At 44.0% G+C, this 14,217-nt stretch overlaps 1 protein-coding gene across 1 annotated transcript in view; it reads right to left on the bottom strand.

Annotated features, from left to right (window-relative positions):
• Nucleotides 1–5,556: 5,556 nt before the first annotated feature.
• The window catches only part of LOC147437391 (Alg9-like mannosyltransferase family), a 48,808-nt gene continuing 40,147 nt past the window's right edge, over nt 5,557–14,217 (bottom strand). The window contains exons 3-9 of the mRNA XM_086486934.1: nt 11,491–11,595; nt 11,094–11,386; nt 10,726–11,007; nt 6,643–6,889; nt 6,404–6,555; nt 6,163–6,328; nt 5,557–6,067 (exon numbers count right to left, since the gene is read on the bottom strand). Coding sequence (XP_086343060.1) covers nt 5,981–6,067; nt 6,163–6,328; nt 6,404–6,555; nt 6,643–6,889; nt 10,726–11,007; nt 11,094–11,386; nt 11,491–11,595 — 1,332 coding nt within the window. The 3' untranslated portion in view covers nt 5,557–5,980. The remainder of the gene's footprint in view (nt 6,068–6,162; nt 6,329–6,403; nt 6,556–6,642; nt 6,890–10,725; nt 11,008–11,093; nt 11,387–11,490; nt 11,596–14,217) is intronic.

Raw genomic sequence — 14,217 nt, 5'->3', positions numbered from 1 at the left:
GACCATGTGAAGGGTCTTCTCAAACAGGAGTTTGAAATGAAAGATTTGGGCGAGTTGCGCTACTTTCTTGGCATTGAGGTGATCAGGACTCCGGAGGGTGTATGGCTGTCACAGAGACAATATGCTTTGGACATGTTGTCAAAATATGGTATGGCTGATTTTAAGCCAATTTCTATTCCCTTGGATGTGAATGCAAAGCTGAGTGCAGAGAACGGTGATGTTGTTGAGGATGTCAAGATGTACAGGAAGATTGTGGGTAGTCTAATCTACTTGACTATCACGAGGCCTGACTTGAGCTACACAGTAGGCTTGGAGAGTCAGTTCATGCAACGTCCGAGGAATCCACATTTGGATGGAGTACGATGCACACTTCGGTATGTGCAAGGGACTCTTGACTACGCATTGTTCTATGCAGCAGATGTGCCATTAGCATTGTATGGGTATACAGATGCAGATTGGGCAGGTAGCATTGTTGATAGGAGATCTACGAGTGGCTTCATGTTCTCTTTTGGGAGTGCTGCTGTTACTTGGAGCAGCAAAAAGCAGTCTACGGTTGCTTTATCGAGCACAGAGGCCAAGTACAGAGGTGCAGCAGTTGCAGCGTGCGAGGTAGCTTGGCTACGCACATTACTTGAGGACTTGGGAGTGCAGGTGGACTAGCAGATTGTCATCCATTGTGACAACCTCAGCAGCATGCACTTGACTAGGAACCCAGTGTTCCATGCTAGGACCAAGCACATAGAGGTTTACCACTACGTTCGAGAGCGAGTGTTGGCGGGCGACATCGACTTGGTCTACGTGAGCACAGAGGAGCAGATAGCGGATATCTTTACCAAGGCCCTCGGAGCTGAGAAGCTTTGACGTTTTCGGACTATGCTTGGACTCTGCGACATGCAGAGCTCGAGGGGGAGTGTTGAGATGTCGAGCTCTACATCTTGAGCTGGCATTCACTACGGGTCTTGGCCACTTACGATATTTACTCACTGGCGCGTTAGGTGACCACCACAGAGGATCTCTGCAATTGATTCTACAGCTGGAATACACTTATAGTGCCAGCCTAGTACGCTTCTAGCGAGTTCACACTTAGTGACCGCATGTACATATGTACTACTTTTCAGTTTTAGCACTTAGTCATTTTGTACTCTCTTTTCTGTGTGAAGAAGAAGAAGAATCTTTCCATCTCTGTGTGCTTTGTGCTTGTCTTGTGTAGCTCTCTTGCATCCTCATTCTTTACAAAAGGCAAGACATTGCAATTCACCGATCCTGGGAATGGGGCTGCTGTAAAAGGCAAAAATGTTGGGCCTACCGATGCTAACACTTGGGTGGTTCTTGAAAAGTCAGTGAAGATTCGTATGCCACCCTCTTCTCGTAATTATGTTCCCCCTGTCAATGCTAATAAGAATGCGTCATTTCAGCAACTTCCTTGCAATGACAATCGCACGTTGTTTGATGCATAGAAAAAAGCGACGCTCTTACAAAGATGTACTTCTTGGGGAGACTTCCACCTCACATGTAAATCATGTGGATACGTTTCATGTATTGCCTCAGAGGATGGGTTCTCGTATGGATGTAGGGGATAACACGTGTTTATGGGTATCTCTACTTGATTCCTATGTTTGTTGCCTCTTGTACATATGATTCCCAATGCAAAGTCAAATCAAGTGCATTTCATACAATCTGCGTGGGTTATGTAACCTTGATAAATGGCGATTGACCTGGCACTATGTACATACATGTAGGGCACACATAGTTGTTTTGCAAGAGCATAATCAGTCCGGGTTTGCTGGTCAACGTTCTTATTTTGCCTGTGATTGGATTGCGTATGTTGACTTACAAGATTTCTCGGATTTTTTGATGCTAGTTCATCATGAGCTTAAGCTTGTTTTATTGCATAATGATCCGCATGGCCGATGGATGGTTGTGCAATGTTTGTTGAATGGTCTAGTATATGAATTTGGAGGTGTTTATGCATATACAGCCTTTGGACACACAGCGGCTTTATGGCGAGATATCTCTTCTCACACATGGTCCTCCAATGCATCGTTCTGTGGTGACTTTAATAATACCCCTGCTATGAGTGATAGTAACACGGACAATTCACATATGTTACTTGCGGAAAGGCAAGCATGGGATCATCTCTTTGCCTCCACTCGAATGATTAATCTATGGTGTTGTTTGCATCCAAATGCTTCTGGATTTACCTTTCAATATGCTTCTCATTCTTTTTATCGTGCACAGTTGGATCGTTGGTACTTGCTTAATGGGCAATAGTATGAAGAGTTTGTATGTGATATGAGGATAGCGGTTATCGGATCATTACCCTCTTTTGTTGTCCTTGTACTTTGGGCAGTCTCTTTTTGATTGACGTCTACCTACAAAATGTTTGCTGCATGTTAACAATGCCTATCTTACTCATGAGGTTTTTCAAGACATGATTGCGGACTTCATTCTCGCCCATTGCTTGCTCATATGTATCTTGATCTAGATACTGTCCGACATCATTTTGTCATGAGGGTACAAAGTGTTATTCATGACTATGGCACGCATTATATGCGGCGCACTCGGGGGGATGCCGTTGATGCAAAAGAGGTCTCTCAACGACTGCAAGAATTGGTTGATTTGCAACCTCTATCTGACTTTGACATGGCAGAGTTATGTGAAGCTAATGTGTGTATTCATCAAAATGATAAGTGGAAAGTTGCTAAATGGCAGATGTGTGCCCATCAACAGTCTTTATGGATAAAGGCTATGCTTCGAAGCAATTTTTCAAGCATTTGCATCATACAAGGGTCACTCAAGCAATCAAGCGGGTTATGCTTTCCTCGGGTGCTTGGACTTCTTCAAAGCAAGAACTTGTTGATGTTATGGTTTCACATTATTGACAGGTGTTTGCTGTTCCCTCTCAGCCTTCTTCAGCCATTTGCCAGGCACGTCAATTGTTGCTTTCTTGTGTTCATCTGATTCTGTCTTCCTAAGATGCACAATGCCTTGAAAATCCTTTCACTGATTTTGAATTGCATAGTGCGTTGCTTGCATTGGGTTGTTGGCGATATCCCGGTTGGGACGGCCTTACTGTGGAGTTTTTCCTCTCCTTTTAGGATGCTCTCAAACAGCCACTGCTTTTCATGTTAAATGCGGCCTGGGAGAAACAGTATTTTCCACTATCATGGAAAGAGGGCCTACTTAAATTGTTGCCTAAGCAAGCGCTTTGCAAGCAATTCACTCATTGGCGTCTTATTACTTTGATGCCGGTGATTTACAAGATATTGGCTAAAATGTTGTTGCATTGCATCACGGATGATTTGTTTGCACGGCTTCATCAAGCTCAATATGGTTTCATTCCGCAACGTCAAATCATGGACAATTTGGCTAATGTTGATTGGCATGGAGTATCCTAAGTCCAGGCAACAAGATGTGTTGGTTATGCAAGTGGATATTGAAAAGTCCTTTGACACTGTGCAGTGGGACTTTATTATTGCCACGATGAGGTGTCTAAGGTTAGGTCCTAAGTTGGCCAATGTGGTTTATTTCTTGTATGCTTGTAGTACGTCTTCAAGGATCTTGGACGATGAATTGACAAAATAGTGGCCACTTGGTTGTTCGGTTAGGCAAGGCTGTCCCCTTAGTGCCTTGCTGTATGCTATAGCCACTCACCCTCTGTTGATGTATCTTGATCATTTGACCTCTGCGGAGCGTCTTCATGGTTTGCAGTTACCCTCTGGTCATACGGCAGGCTTATGCAAATGACTCATCGTTTATGCCGCGCAACCAGCAGAGGATGTCCAAGTGATTATGGAAGCCTTGGAATTGTTTGGGATTGCTGCCGGTCTTACAGTCAACTTTTGTAAATCGAAGCTTCTGCCACTTCGGCACAATCTATTATGGCCAGGTGAGATTGTTCCTCCAAATGTGATCACCACGCATTTGGGATATCCAATTGGATGGAACGCCACTCACACTCAAAAAGTGGATTGGGTTATGCAACGCTTGAATGTCAAACTACATTACTGAAAGCTATCTAATTGGCCATTGCATGTTCGCCTACAAATCGTTTAGAGTATTTTGATGGCATATGTTGCATTGGCCTCGCCGCTGTCTTGATTCTCTTATGTCAGCCATTCTGTCTCATTTGTCGCGAACTCATGCACACAAAAAAGGCTTGCATTTGATGTCGATGGAGGGAGAAGCTTTGTACGCCTAAACGTTTTGGTGGTCGGAATATTTGCACTTGCGTAGGCATGTTCTTGCGAGGAAAGCTATGTTATTGCCTACACTTGCACAACCTTCATTTGGTCACTGGCAAGCAATTATTTGGGAGGTTCTATTTGGTAAGATGGACGAACATATTCCTGGATGCCCGCTTGCTTCCACTTTTCTCTCTACTTGGAAAGAGGTTACATTTCATCTTTCATGGAATGCACGGGGGAAGGAAATTTGCTTCACTTGGAGAGTCTTCATTGGACCCGGGCTTTCTCTCTTACATTGGTTGACTGCTCACCTCGCCAGGTGTACTCTCTCTCTTGCCGTGGCATTCTAGTAGTTGAGGATGTGGTGGATACATCCTAATTCACTTTGCAATTTCCCTTTGCCGTTCGCCGATTCGGATCATGCATTACCTCAGTTCTGGAGAGAACTGTCTCCAGAACTGCAACAAATGCTAGTTGATTTTTTACCCATTTCACCTTTGCGATCGCATGTCCAACTGGAATCTTCCCTTTCATGATATTTATGTTGGTCGAGTTTATGCTCTTCTTCTCCCTCAGCCACGGCTTGCTGATCATTGTAATGCTCTTTCGCACATGCTTGCTGATCATCGAGTAGAGAAAGCTGCTTTGTGGAAAAGCCATTTGCCTTTGAAAGAGCGGATGTTTCTTTGGCGTTTGCTTGGTGTGCTTCGGGTGGGCACTTTTCTTAGGGTGCACCATACTCGCCCTTCATCTTGTGTCCATTGCTCGACAAGGATTGCTACATTACTCGAGATTTCCTTCGCCGCGTATCGGCGTGCATGGGGCTCCGTTTTCCCACGACTGCCTTTAATAAATGGTTTTGGGCATTTGGTATTTTCTCACCGGCATTGCAACGCTTCGTGGTCTTCTTCATGTGGGTCAGATTTTGGGCTTACTATACCCTATGGCGACAACGTAATGGCTATATGTTCCATCGCATTCATGCAGATCTCTTCCCGTTTTGTAAGCTCTCTCTCATGCAATCTTTGTGGTTCGCCTTGGAAGTTGGTGATATCACCCCAGAGATACATCAGCTTTCCTATGAATGCGTTTAGCCTTTTGTACACCCAAACACTTTTGGTGTTCCTTCCCTTGTACATGATCTTTTTGGTGGGTTTTCTTCGGTTCGAGGTTTCCCACTAGTAAATTAATCAAATCTATTTTTAAAAAAAAGTGTGTTAGTGTGTTTGATTTTTGGTTTTTATATACATTTGACAAATAAGCAAGTTACATCGTGTTGATTAATCATAACAAATCTTGTTGGCAAATAGGCAGATGATCATTACATTTACTAGTCGCACTGTGGCTTCTAACACATGAAAGATAGTGCTTTTTAACAACTTGCACATTTATACAAAAGATGACACATGCTTGAAATAGGCATCAAAGAATACATAGTTTGCTCCTTCCCCAAAATTCGAATGAGCTCAGAATGTAAGCTACACTGTGAGCAGAGCTGAAGCCTGAGACATAGCTCCTTATTAACAAGATCTTACAAGATGGCGATCCTTTATGTCAGTTAGCCTCTAATAAATGAGGCTTGTCTCCAAAGCAATCTACATAGAATCCTTTGGAACTCTACAGAAGACAAAGCCTACTTGAAAGTGCCTCTTCGGCTCCGCTGACCAAGTTTGTCATCCATGAACAAGCTTTAAAGTATCAGTTTGTTGATGCCTTGGTCATTCCATGTACATGCTGTACTTTTCACCTTTGAGGAAGATACCAATCCCCCGAACGGTACACACGACATGGTCCTATCTTCCTTCCCCCAAGCGATACACAATAACATGGTTTATAAGACCATGGTCCACTGGCAAATGGGCATGAAAAATTCTTCTGACCTGCAAAAGTAAAACAAAGAGTCTTCGTGCTTGAGCACCAAAAGGTGTCCCACTGCATATGCATGCATGTTATGTGCAAGTCCCTTTAAACTGACCTGTTGATATCCATACTCCTTAAAAAATGGTAGCAGACGTTTTTCCACAGAATCATACAAAACAAAATGAGAAGGTAGCTGTACTTCATTTCTTAGGAAAGTGTCTAGAAACAATGCAGGCTCGGCTAAGAAGCGATCAGATTCATCAACATATCCCTCTTCATTGCTGAAATAAAGATTATTGTGAGATACTGTTAAGGTATACAATTCTTTTTTAGCAAAAACAGTCAGATTTGATTACCTTGGCGTGCAATCAAGGAAACGCAAAGTCACATTGGAATGAAGAAAAGAGTAGTAGGGTGTACTGTGGCAAGGCATCAAATATACTATGTTCGTTGCATCTCCACGAACTATCTCTTCCGACAAAACGTGCATCACAGTCTCAGTACCTCTCTGCAAATGTAACAAGGGACACCTTAGAACATATATATAGCAGCAGGCACAAATTCTTCCATTAATGTAGACTCAGATACAACCAACCTGATGGACAAGTGACGTATAAAGAGCTGTTGGGATGTTGGTGATCAACAGTCCTATAATGCATGCATGGCCCCATGACCGCATTTTTCCTTTACTAAAGTTGAACATATTTCCGTCAGTCTTCGTTTTTGAGGCCTCGTGTAGTGTTGATCCTGAGTCAAAGCATTGTTCTTCAACACAATACTGCATTCTAGCTAGGGCATAGCCTGCAAACATTAGCCCTATCGGAAGTACTGGCAAGACAAACCTGAAAGCCCATCGACCCATCAAAAAACAATTTACCTTTAAATAACCAAAAAAGAACATGCCAACAAACAAGCTGTGCGTGTGTATGTGTGTGTGAACAGGGCTGACTAACAGTGTACTGAAAGATACTCATATCACAAAAACACCAGGCAAACACTGAAGAAAGTACATCAACTATAGTGTGTCATAGCCACTATCATACAGATCAAGGTGTCCTGTTGGACGAGTTGGGCAGAAACCACTGATGTGGCAAGCACCAATCCACTTGCCCGCCGAAAAGGAGTGAAGCCCAATCCCACTGTCTAAGAAAACCATACCTCCGATCATCTGTGGCTTGGACTAACCAGGTGAAGAGTCCCACTGGTTCCAAATGTGGTCCAGCTCGGCCCTAACAAAAGCGTGTATCAACTGTGAGCAAAGACTGGTTGCTAAGTATCAGCAAACAACGAGCTTTCTAAATGCCCCACAAGGCAATGCTCGACAGAGTCCAATAATAGGCTCCTGGACTACATAGGAAACTCATGGACAGAACAAGGGACTCATGTCCAGTATCCCTGGGAGCAGGTAACAGGATCCTCAGCTTCCCGCTCAATGAGGACACAGAAATTGCAGAAGCAACCAACTGATGAATCCATCTGCACACTTACATAGTTGCAGCACTTTTCAAAATCGAAACTCTGAAAGACATTTCAAAAATGTCAGACCCTGGTGGCTGAAACATTTCAGAGGTGCCCGCCAGATGTGACTTGCAAACCAACTCCATGGATCATGATATCATAGTTCTTAGGAAAATTCATCCAATATAAGAAAATGGAAAATCTGTCATGTCTCATCAGCGAAGAACAAAACCAGCTTTCCAGGAGAGACGAAAAAAAAGGGCCTCAATTTTGAAAACAATTTGAATAATATTTTGGAGTTCAAAAACATCAGAAAAATGTTTCAGTGCTACTATGGTCAACTGTCAACACGAGCATACTTCTCGCCAAACCATGTGAGCTTTGGAAAAATCCAAAAGTAGTACCAGTCACATGATGTAGGAAATGGGACGATTTAGTCAGGACCCCAAGATGCAGGGCAAAAACAAGAACTTACAGACTTTAAGACAAACTTTTGGACCGCAAACACTTCACTAGGCCAACTTATTTTTAGCAGCATAGCAGACATTTGACAACACTTTGAAAACAATGAGTTTGAAAATGAACTCCAAACTCAAACCGAATTGGGTTAACATATTGGGGTGCTTTTTCTCACCTTAATATTTATTTGTCACAAAGTGATGATGTGGCTACACCCAACCCAACCTGACAAAGAGAAAGAGAGAGCACTGTACAGTGCGGCCCGGGAATTGCACCGCAACTTGAACTGATGTGGCAGCCGTATGGATGAGGGTGCTGTGGCAGCTTTTGGGACAGTTATAGAAGCAATTGACTTTGAAGGCTTTTAATCTTACTTTTGGGCCTCAGTACCCTTAAACATGAGCCTTGGGAGCTAACTCTCACAGCTCAGTGCATGGTTGCACAGTTGCAGCGTCGCTCCCTGGCAGTTGTACTATGTGAGTTGACTTAATGTAAATATAAAAAGTACCGAAAGGGGCGCCTGACTTACAGGTCAGTGCCTCTGAGAGTGAACTCCACCATTCTGTGTCTCTTTAAAGTGCAAGCGCCAACAATTTTTCAGGTTCAATTGTATGTTTGCTTTGAAGATCTGCAGAGGATACGATCAGACTTCCTGCAAAGCACGTGCCATGGATTCTCATAGAGAATCTAACAGAGAAGCAGAAGAAGAGGAAGCCTGGCATGATGAACAACATCAAGATGAAGAAAAGCAGATTGATCCATCCCACATGACATCATCAGAGTGGAGCTGACCACAACACCCATGGTAGTGAAGGTTCTCTTTCACAGTATGTTTCATTGGGAAATTGACGGAGCTATCCTAGAATAGACTTCCATAGAGAGCTGTTGAGGCATCCAGGCAGCTGGCAAAGACAGGGCACAGGTGAGAGTAGATCACGATATATAGAGAGTAGATCATGGTCTGGATAGAGAGCTGCTCCTGCCTTTTTGATATGAGCTAGACTCACCATTTATACGTTTCTCACATAGTCAGAGGAATCGGATCCTCTGGTAAGATCTTTGGCAACTAAACATCTGAGGGACATAACCTACATTAGGCAGCCTCTTCCGTCGAAAACTTCATAACTATTCTAGAGGATGGCTTCATGTAGTGGCACATTGTGCTAGAGTGGCAATTGGACAGCTCAAGGTCTCACAGACTAGAGACTGAGGTTGGGCACGCACAGACATTGACAGAGACTGGAGGATATGTAGGGTATGTGGAGGTGGGATGGAGAACGAGGAGCACTATGTATGTCAATGCCCAACATATAAGAGCATGCGAGGCCGATCTTCAGCCCTTTTCATAGGACAGCCCGACTTAAGAGTGATGTTGGAGTCGGGAGACCAGAGACCGCTGGGTTGCTTCTTACTAGAGATTCAGAGACATAGGGAGAGTTGAGACTCTTTCTCAGTCACCCACACATGGTGGGCACTGTTGGTCACACACCAATAGTGCTGGAAATCGGCTCTGAAGTGCCTCCTAGGCAGCATTCTTGGCCTATCACCTACTCGTTGAGAGAGTAGATCCCCCAAATAATCTCTGATGGCACACCAAGTGTCTGCAGGCATTTGAAGAGTCTATCGCATGGAACTATGTTGAAGGCATGTTGCCATTCCACAAAGCAATAGTAGTCACCTCTTACGCACCTTTGCCTAATCAATCAGGCAGCGCAAAGTAAAGATGTGATGGATGGTAGAGAAGGCTCATCTGAAACAGGCCTGTCCAGTGGATCTTAGATCATCTGTGTAGAAGCTCAACTCTACCTCCAGCACTACTCCATAGAGTTTGGCAGAGAGGAAGAAAGCGAGAGCCCCCGGTTCCCTGTCCTGCTCCACGGCCTCCTCATAGCAGCCTGCGATCTGCCTCTCTCACGCGTGCTTCTTGCCCGCCATCATTGCAGATCTGGCCACTGCCCCTCTTCAAGGTCGTCATCACCACTTTGATTCTCTGTTGCTAGAGCTGGTGCGACCCCCCCCCCCCCCCCCCCCCTTCCTCCAATCTTTCTTTCTTTTCATTTTCTGTTTTTGATACATGTTTTTTTCTTCATTTCCTTTGTTTCTTCTTGTTTGTTTGCTCGTCTGCCTGTGATTTTTCTCTTTGTCTATGCTTGCAGGTGCATGCAGGGTCTGGTTGTGTTTGGGATGTGTGTGTTTCACATCTCCGCTTGTGTGTGTGCACGTGCGCATGCCTGCTTTTTCTTACTTCTTGTTTCTTCTTCTGGTGCTTTCTTTGTTTGTGGTGTGTGGGTATGGTGGTGGTAGGTGTTGGCCCTGTCCCCGATATGCCACTCTTCAACGTCCTACACTTTTGCATGTTGCAAAGGTCTCGAAGCCCTGTTGGGATGGCCCTCAAGGCGATCGTGGAGGACTGTTTCTCCTGGGTTCTCTCAAGCTCTTCAATATTGACTGCTTTTCGAGCTGTGAATGGGGCTTCAGCCCATAAGCTGTCCCAGTGGTGTGGCCACTGGTTAGTCTCAAAAGCTCCACAGGTCACATTCTTCAGAGTTTTGCCTGCCTGATCTTTGTCTCTCGGCTTCCCATTTACATGTATTTTTTCTCCCATACCGATCCCTACGTTTTTCCCCTCTGGAAATTATGAAACATTGTGCAACATGAAATTGAGGCAGTGGTGTGCATTATCAAAAAGCTCATGAATCAGCCTGAAAATGCAAGATTGTACATTTCAGCCAAATAACTAAACCAGCCTCCAAACAGTTACCTGAACTCTTTGTGCCCCAAACAGCTGTATAAACTCAAAACCCATCCCATTAAACCTGCAAGCTGCCACTGCTTGGACCACCATATCCCCAAAATTGACAAAGGCAGGAATGTCATAATAATTGCAGGAAAACCCTGTGAAAAGTACCAATGCCACGGGTGTGTACCATAGTAGTTACCACCAGATGCAAAGAAATTGAATCTTAAGAAGTTAAGGGGCACGAGTATCCATTTTCCATACATCCATCGATCAGCCAAACAGCTTGCTCCAAATGTAAAAACCCTGGTAGTGTCAGCATAAGCAAGATTGTTGCATTCATAAATAACAGCTTACATTCACCAAACACAATGGAAAGATTGAGGGCGTACCCAATGACAATCACCTCAAACAGAAGCTGTGATTTCTTATCAGTTTTGATCAGGCCAATCAATCCGACGTACATCCAGACTATTGCACTAGTTGGTCTAATGACACAAGCCAAAGCAGCAAGAAATAGAGCCAATTGGCGTGCTGTGAATAAGGAAAAGCAATTGGATTTCAAAGATCTTTCTCCAACGACCCAATGATATAAAGCAGCCAAAGTAAGCACTGTCTCCAAGCAGTTTGAGAACGTGCGCACCATGCAGAAGAAATTGAACCAATTGCAAAGCTGACAGAAAATCTGTTGAGTTTGATTCAGAAAAAACAATTGACAGGGTTGCAAAAAATACTCTCTTTCCAGATCTAAAAAACTTGCAAACTCAGTATGCTTGTCAAAAAGGATACCGCCCACTTTGCGGTATGATCCCCCCAATAAAGTCTTGCGAGTCTAAACAAATACAAATCTCCAGCTGCAGCAAAAAGTCCTTGCAAGAGTCGTGGTGCTTTCATCTGTGATATATACCATGACAAAGTAACAACTCAGAGACAAAGCAAGATTTGACTATCTTGTGAAAAGCTACTACCTAAAATTTCTGAGGGCTTTTATAGTGAAACCCAAACACTCCATTGCAGTCAAATCTTGTGAAAAGCTATTACTTAAAATTTCTGAGGGCTTTTATAGTGAAACCCAAATACTCCATTTGATAAACATCTGCCAACAATGACAATGATGACAACGCTGACATGCAGTGTAAGGGCACATCCTCCAAATGAAGCAAAGCTGTTGAAAGTTATGACATATCCCTAGCCCAGATTTTTCTTCTGCTCATGTTTAATGAAGCCTGTAACAAACTGCTGACGTGTCAAAGCCTGAAGAATGGAGCCAACTTACAGATGTGGCTGAGGAGCCTAAACCCTAAGAAGAACAAGTAACAGAAGAAGTGTCACGAAGTGATGACGTTGTTGCCCGAGAGCAGAAACCCTAACCCTAATTTCTGCCCAAAACCCTAACTGCTGAAACCCTAATTCTGAAAACCCTAACCCTAAAACCTGCAAACCCTAATTTCTGCCAGAAACCCTAACTGCTGAAACCCTAATTCTGGAAACCCTAACCCTAAAACCTGCAAACCCTAATTCTGCTGTGCCAGAAACCCTAAAACTGCAGAAACCCTAACCCTAACCCTAAGGGCAGATTTCTGCGTTTTGCACTGGCTGATGACGTGGCAGGCTGTACGGATTTCAATGATTTACGCTGGCAGCTTTTGGCATTGCTTTTTGGACGAGAAGCTTTTGAGTTTGAAAGCTTTTCATGTAAACTGCTTTTTGGACCATAAGCTTTTGAGTTTGAAAGCTTTTCATGTAAATTGCTTTTTAGGCCAAGGGCCTTTAAATATGAGGCTAGGGCTCATTCTCTGGCATGCGTCCTGGAGAAGGTGCAGAGTCTGGAGTACCAGCTTGTACTTTGATGATGCAATATAAAGAAATACCGAAAGGGGCGCCAAGGTTTGGGGCCAATACTCTTTGGGGTGGAATTCCGCCACTCCGTGTCGCGTGTCGTCTCTCTCTCTTTCAGTTCAGTGCTAAAAGTTTGTTTAATCTGTTCTTTTCTATTGGCACGTGGAGCCAGCCTTGTGACAGTGGTATCAGAGCATCGGGCGTGTGCTTTTCTGAAAGCATACCGGTCCTACAAAAGAGCAGACAAAGCTATTGGAATTTTATTTGAGGTATCTTCGCGCTTCAACCCGGACTTATTAGCCACTCCCACACTTACTTCATCGCGCATCGGGTGTGCTCCCGTCTTCACCGCTCATGTCTTACAGGGCATAAGCCAATTAAGATCACTTGCAAGAGAAGGATCCAGATTTGTTTCAAGTCACTGTTTTTCTCAGAAGCAGTGCCATGCAGATGTTGATGTCTACAACTACCAAGCAACATACTCCAAGTACTTGGCAAGCTTTCAAGAAAAATTTTGCCCGAAGTTATATGGTTTCTGACATCTTCCTTCGGAGTGCAACTTCTGGCAGAGTGGGGTATCCTGAAATGCTTGCCATGGAAACCCTAGCAGATTATAACTTGAAGTTTCTCGACATCTCCCAGTAGATGTCTCTTCACAAGCAGATGACCTTGGAGGTTTAGTGCGATTGCTATCTTGGGACTACCATTGCCACTAAAGCAACACTGTTTGTCCAAGAGTTGACGGACCATGCTGTGCTCGGCTACGACCATATGGAAGAAACCTAACCGTAATTTTTGGTGCAGGTTTCAGGATGGAAAGTCAGTTGACTTTTCGAGCTCGACTGATGTCGAGATTTCTTTTCAAGTTTGAATTCTGTTTTAGCTTGTTTGGTGATCCTGTTTGGAATTTGTTTGAAATGGATGGTATCTGTTTTGAACCTGTTTTGGTGTCGATTTGAATTGTTTGACTTTGGTTTGATACTGGTTTCAATGATTGGTGATTTTACTCCCGGGTGGAGAAGAGAGAAATGTTGTTTCAGAATGCTTGTTCATAATCATGGCCCGGACCCTTGTGGTTATTTGCGGGGGGAGTATTGAATGATTGAGAAGTGCTGTTTTTTTTTACTCATGGCCCGGACCCTTGTGGTTATTTACGAGGGGAGTATTGTTGTTGTTACTCATGGCCCGAACCCTTGTCGTTATTTACGGGGGGAGTATTGTTGTTGTTACTCATGGCCCGGACCTGCATGGTTATTTACGGGGGGAGTATTGTTGTTGTTACTCATGGCTCGGACCTGCATGGTTATTTACGGGGGGAGTATTAAGAAGTCTGAGCAGTGGTTACTCTCAGCACCTCAAAACGACGCAAGCTACAGTCTGGGGGGCGTTTGGTTGTAAAAGGCCTCTATATCTCATGGCCCGGACCTTTTTAGGTTATTTGCGGGAGGAGTGATGAAGGAGTCGTTGAACAGCTCATGGCCCGGACCTGGATGGTTATTTGCGGGGGGAGTGTTCATCGGCGGCTTTATGTTTCTATGTCTTGTAACATGCATATGTGAGCATTTGTGTTGCATTGTGATGTGCCAACTACTGAATATTCCTAATTGGATGAGATTGCCTGGGTATGTAATTTTAGTGCCTCAAGACACCCGTGGAAGATTAGTACGGTCTGGGTGT

The sequence above is a fragment of the Adiantum capillus-veneris genome, chromosome 17, assembly GCF_014529385.1.
Source record: "Adiantum capillus-veneris isolate H3 chromosome 17, ASM1452938v2, whole genome shotgun sequence".
Lineage (NCBI taxonomy): Eukaryota > Viridiplantae > Streptophyta > Polypodiopsida > Polypodiales > Pteridaceae > Adiantum > Adiantum capillus-veneris.
Note: the sequence above shows the minus strand (reverse complement) of the source record. Positions and strands in the feature narration are given on the sequence as shown.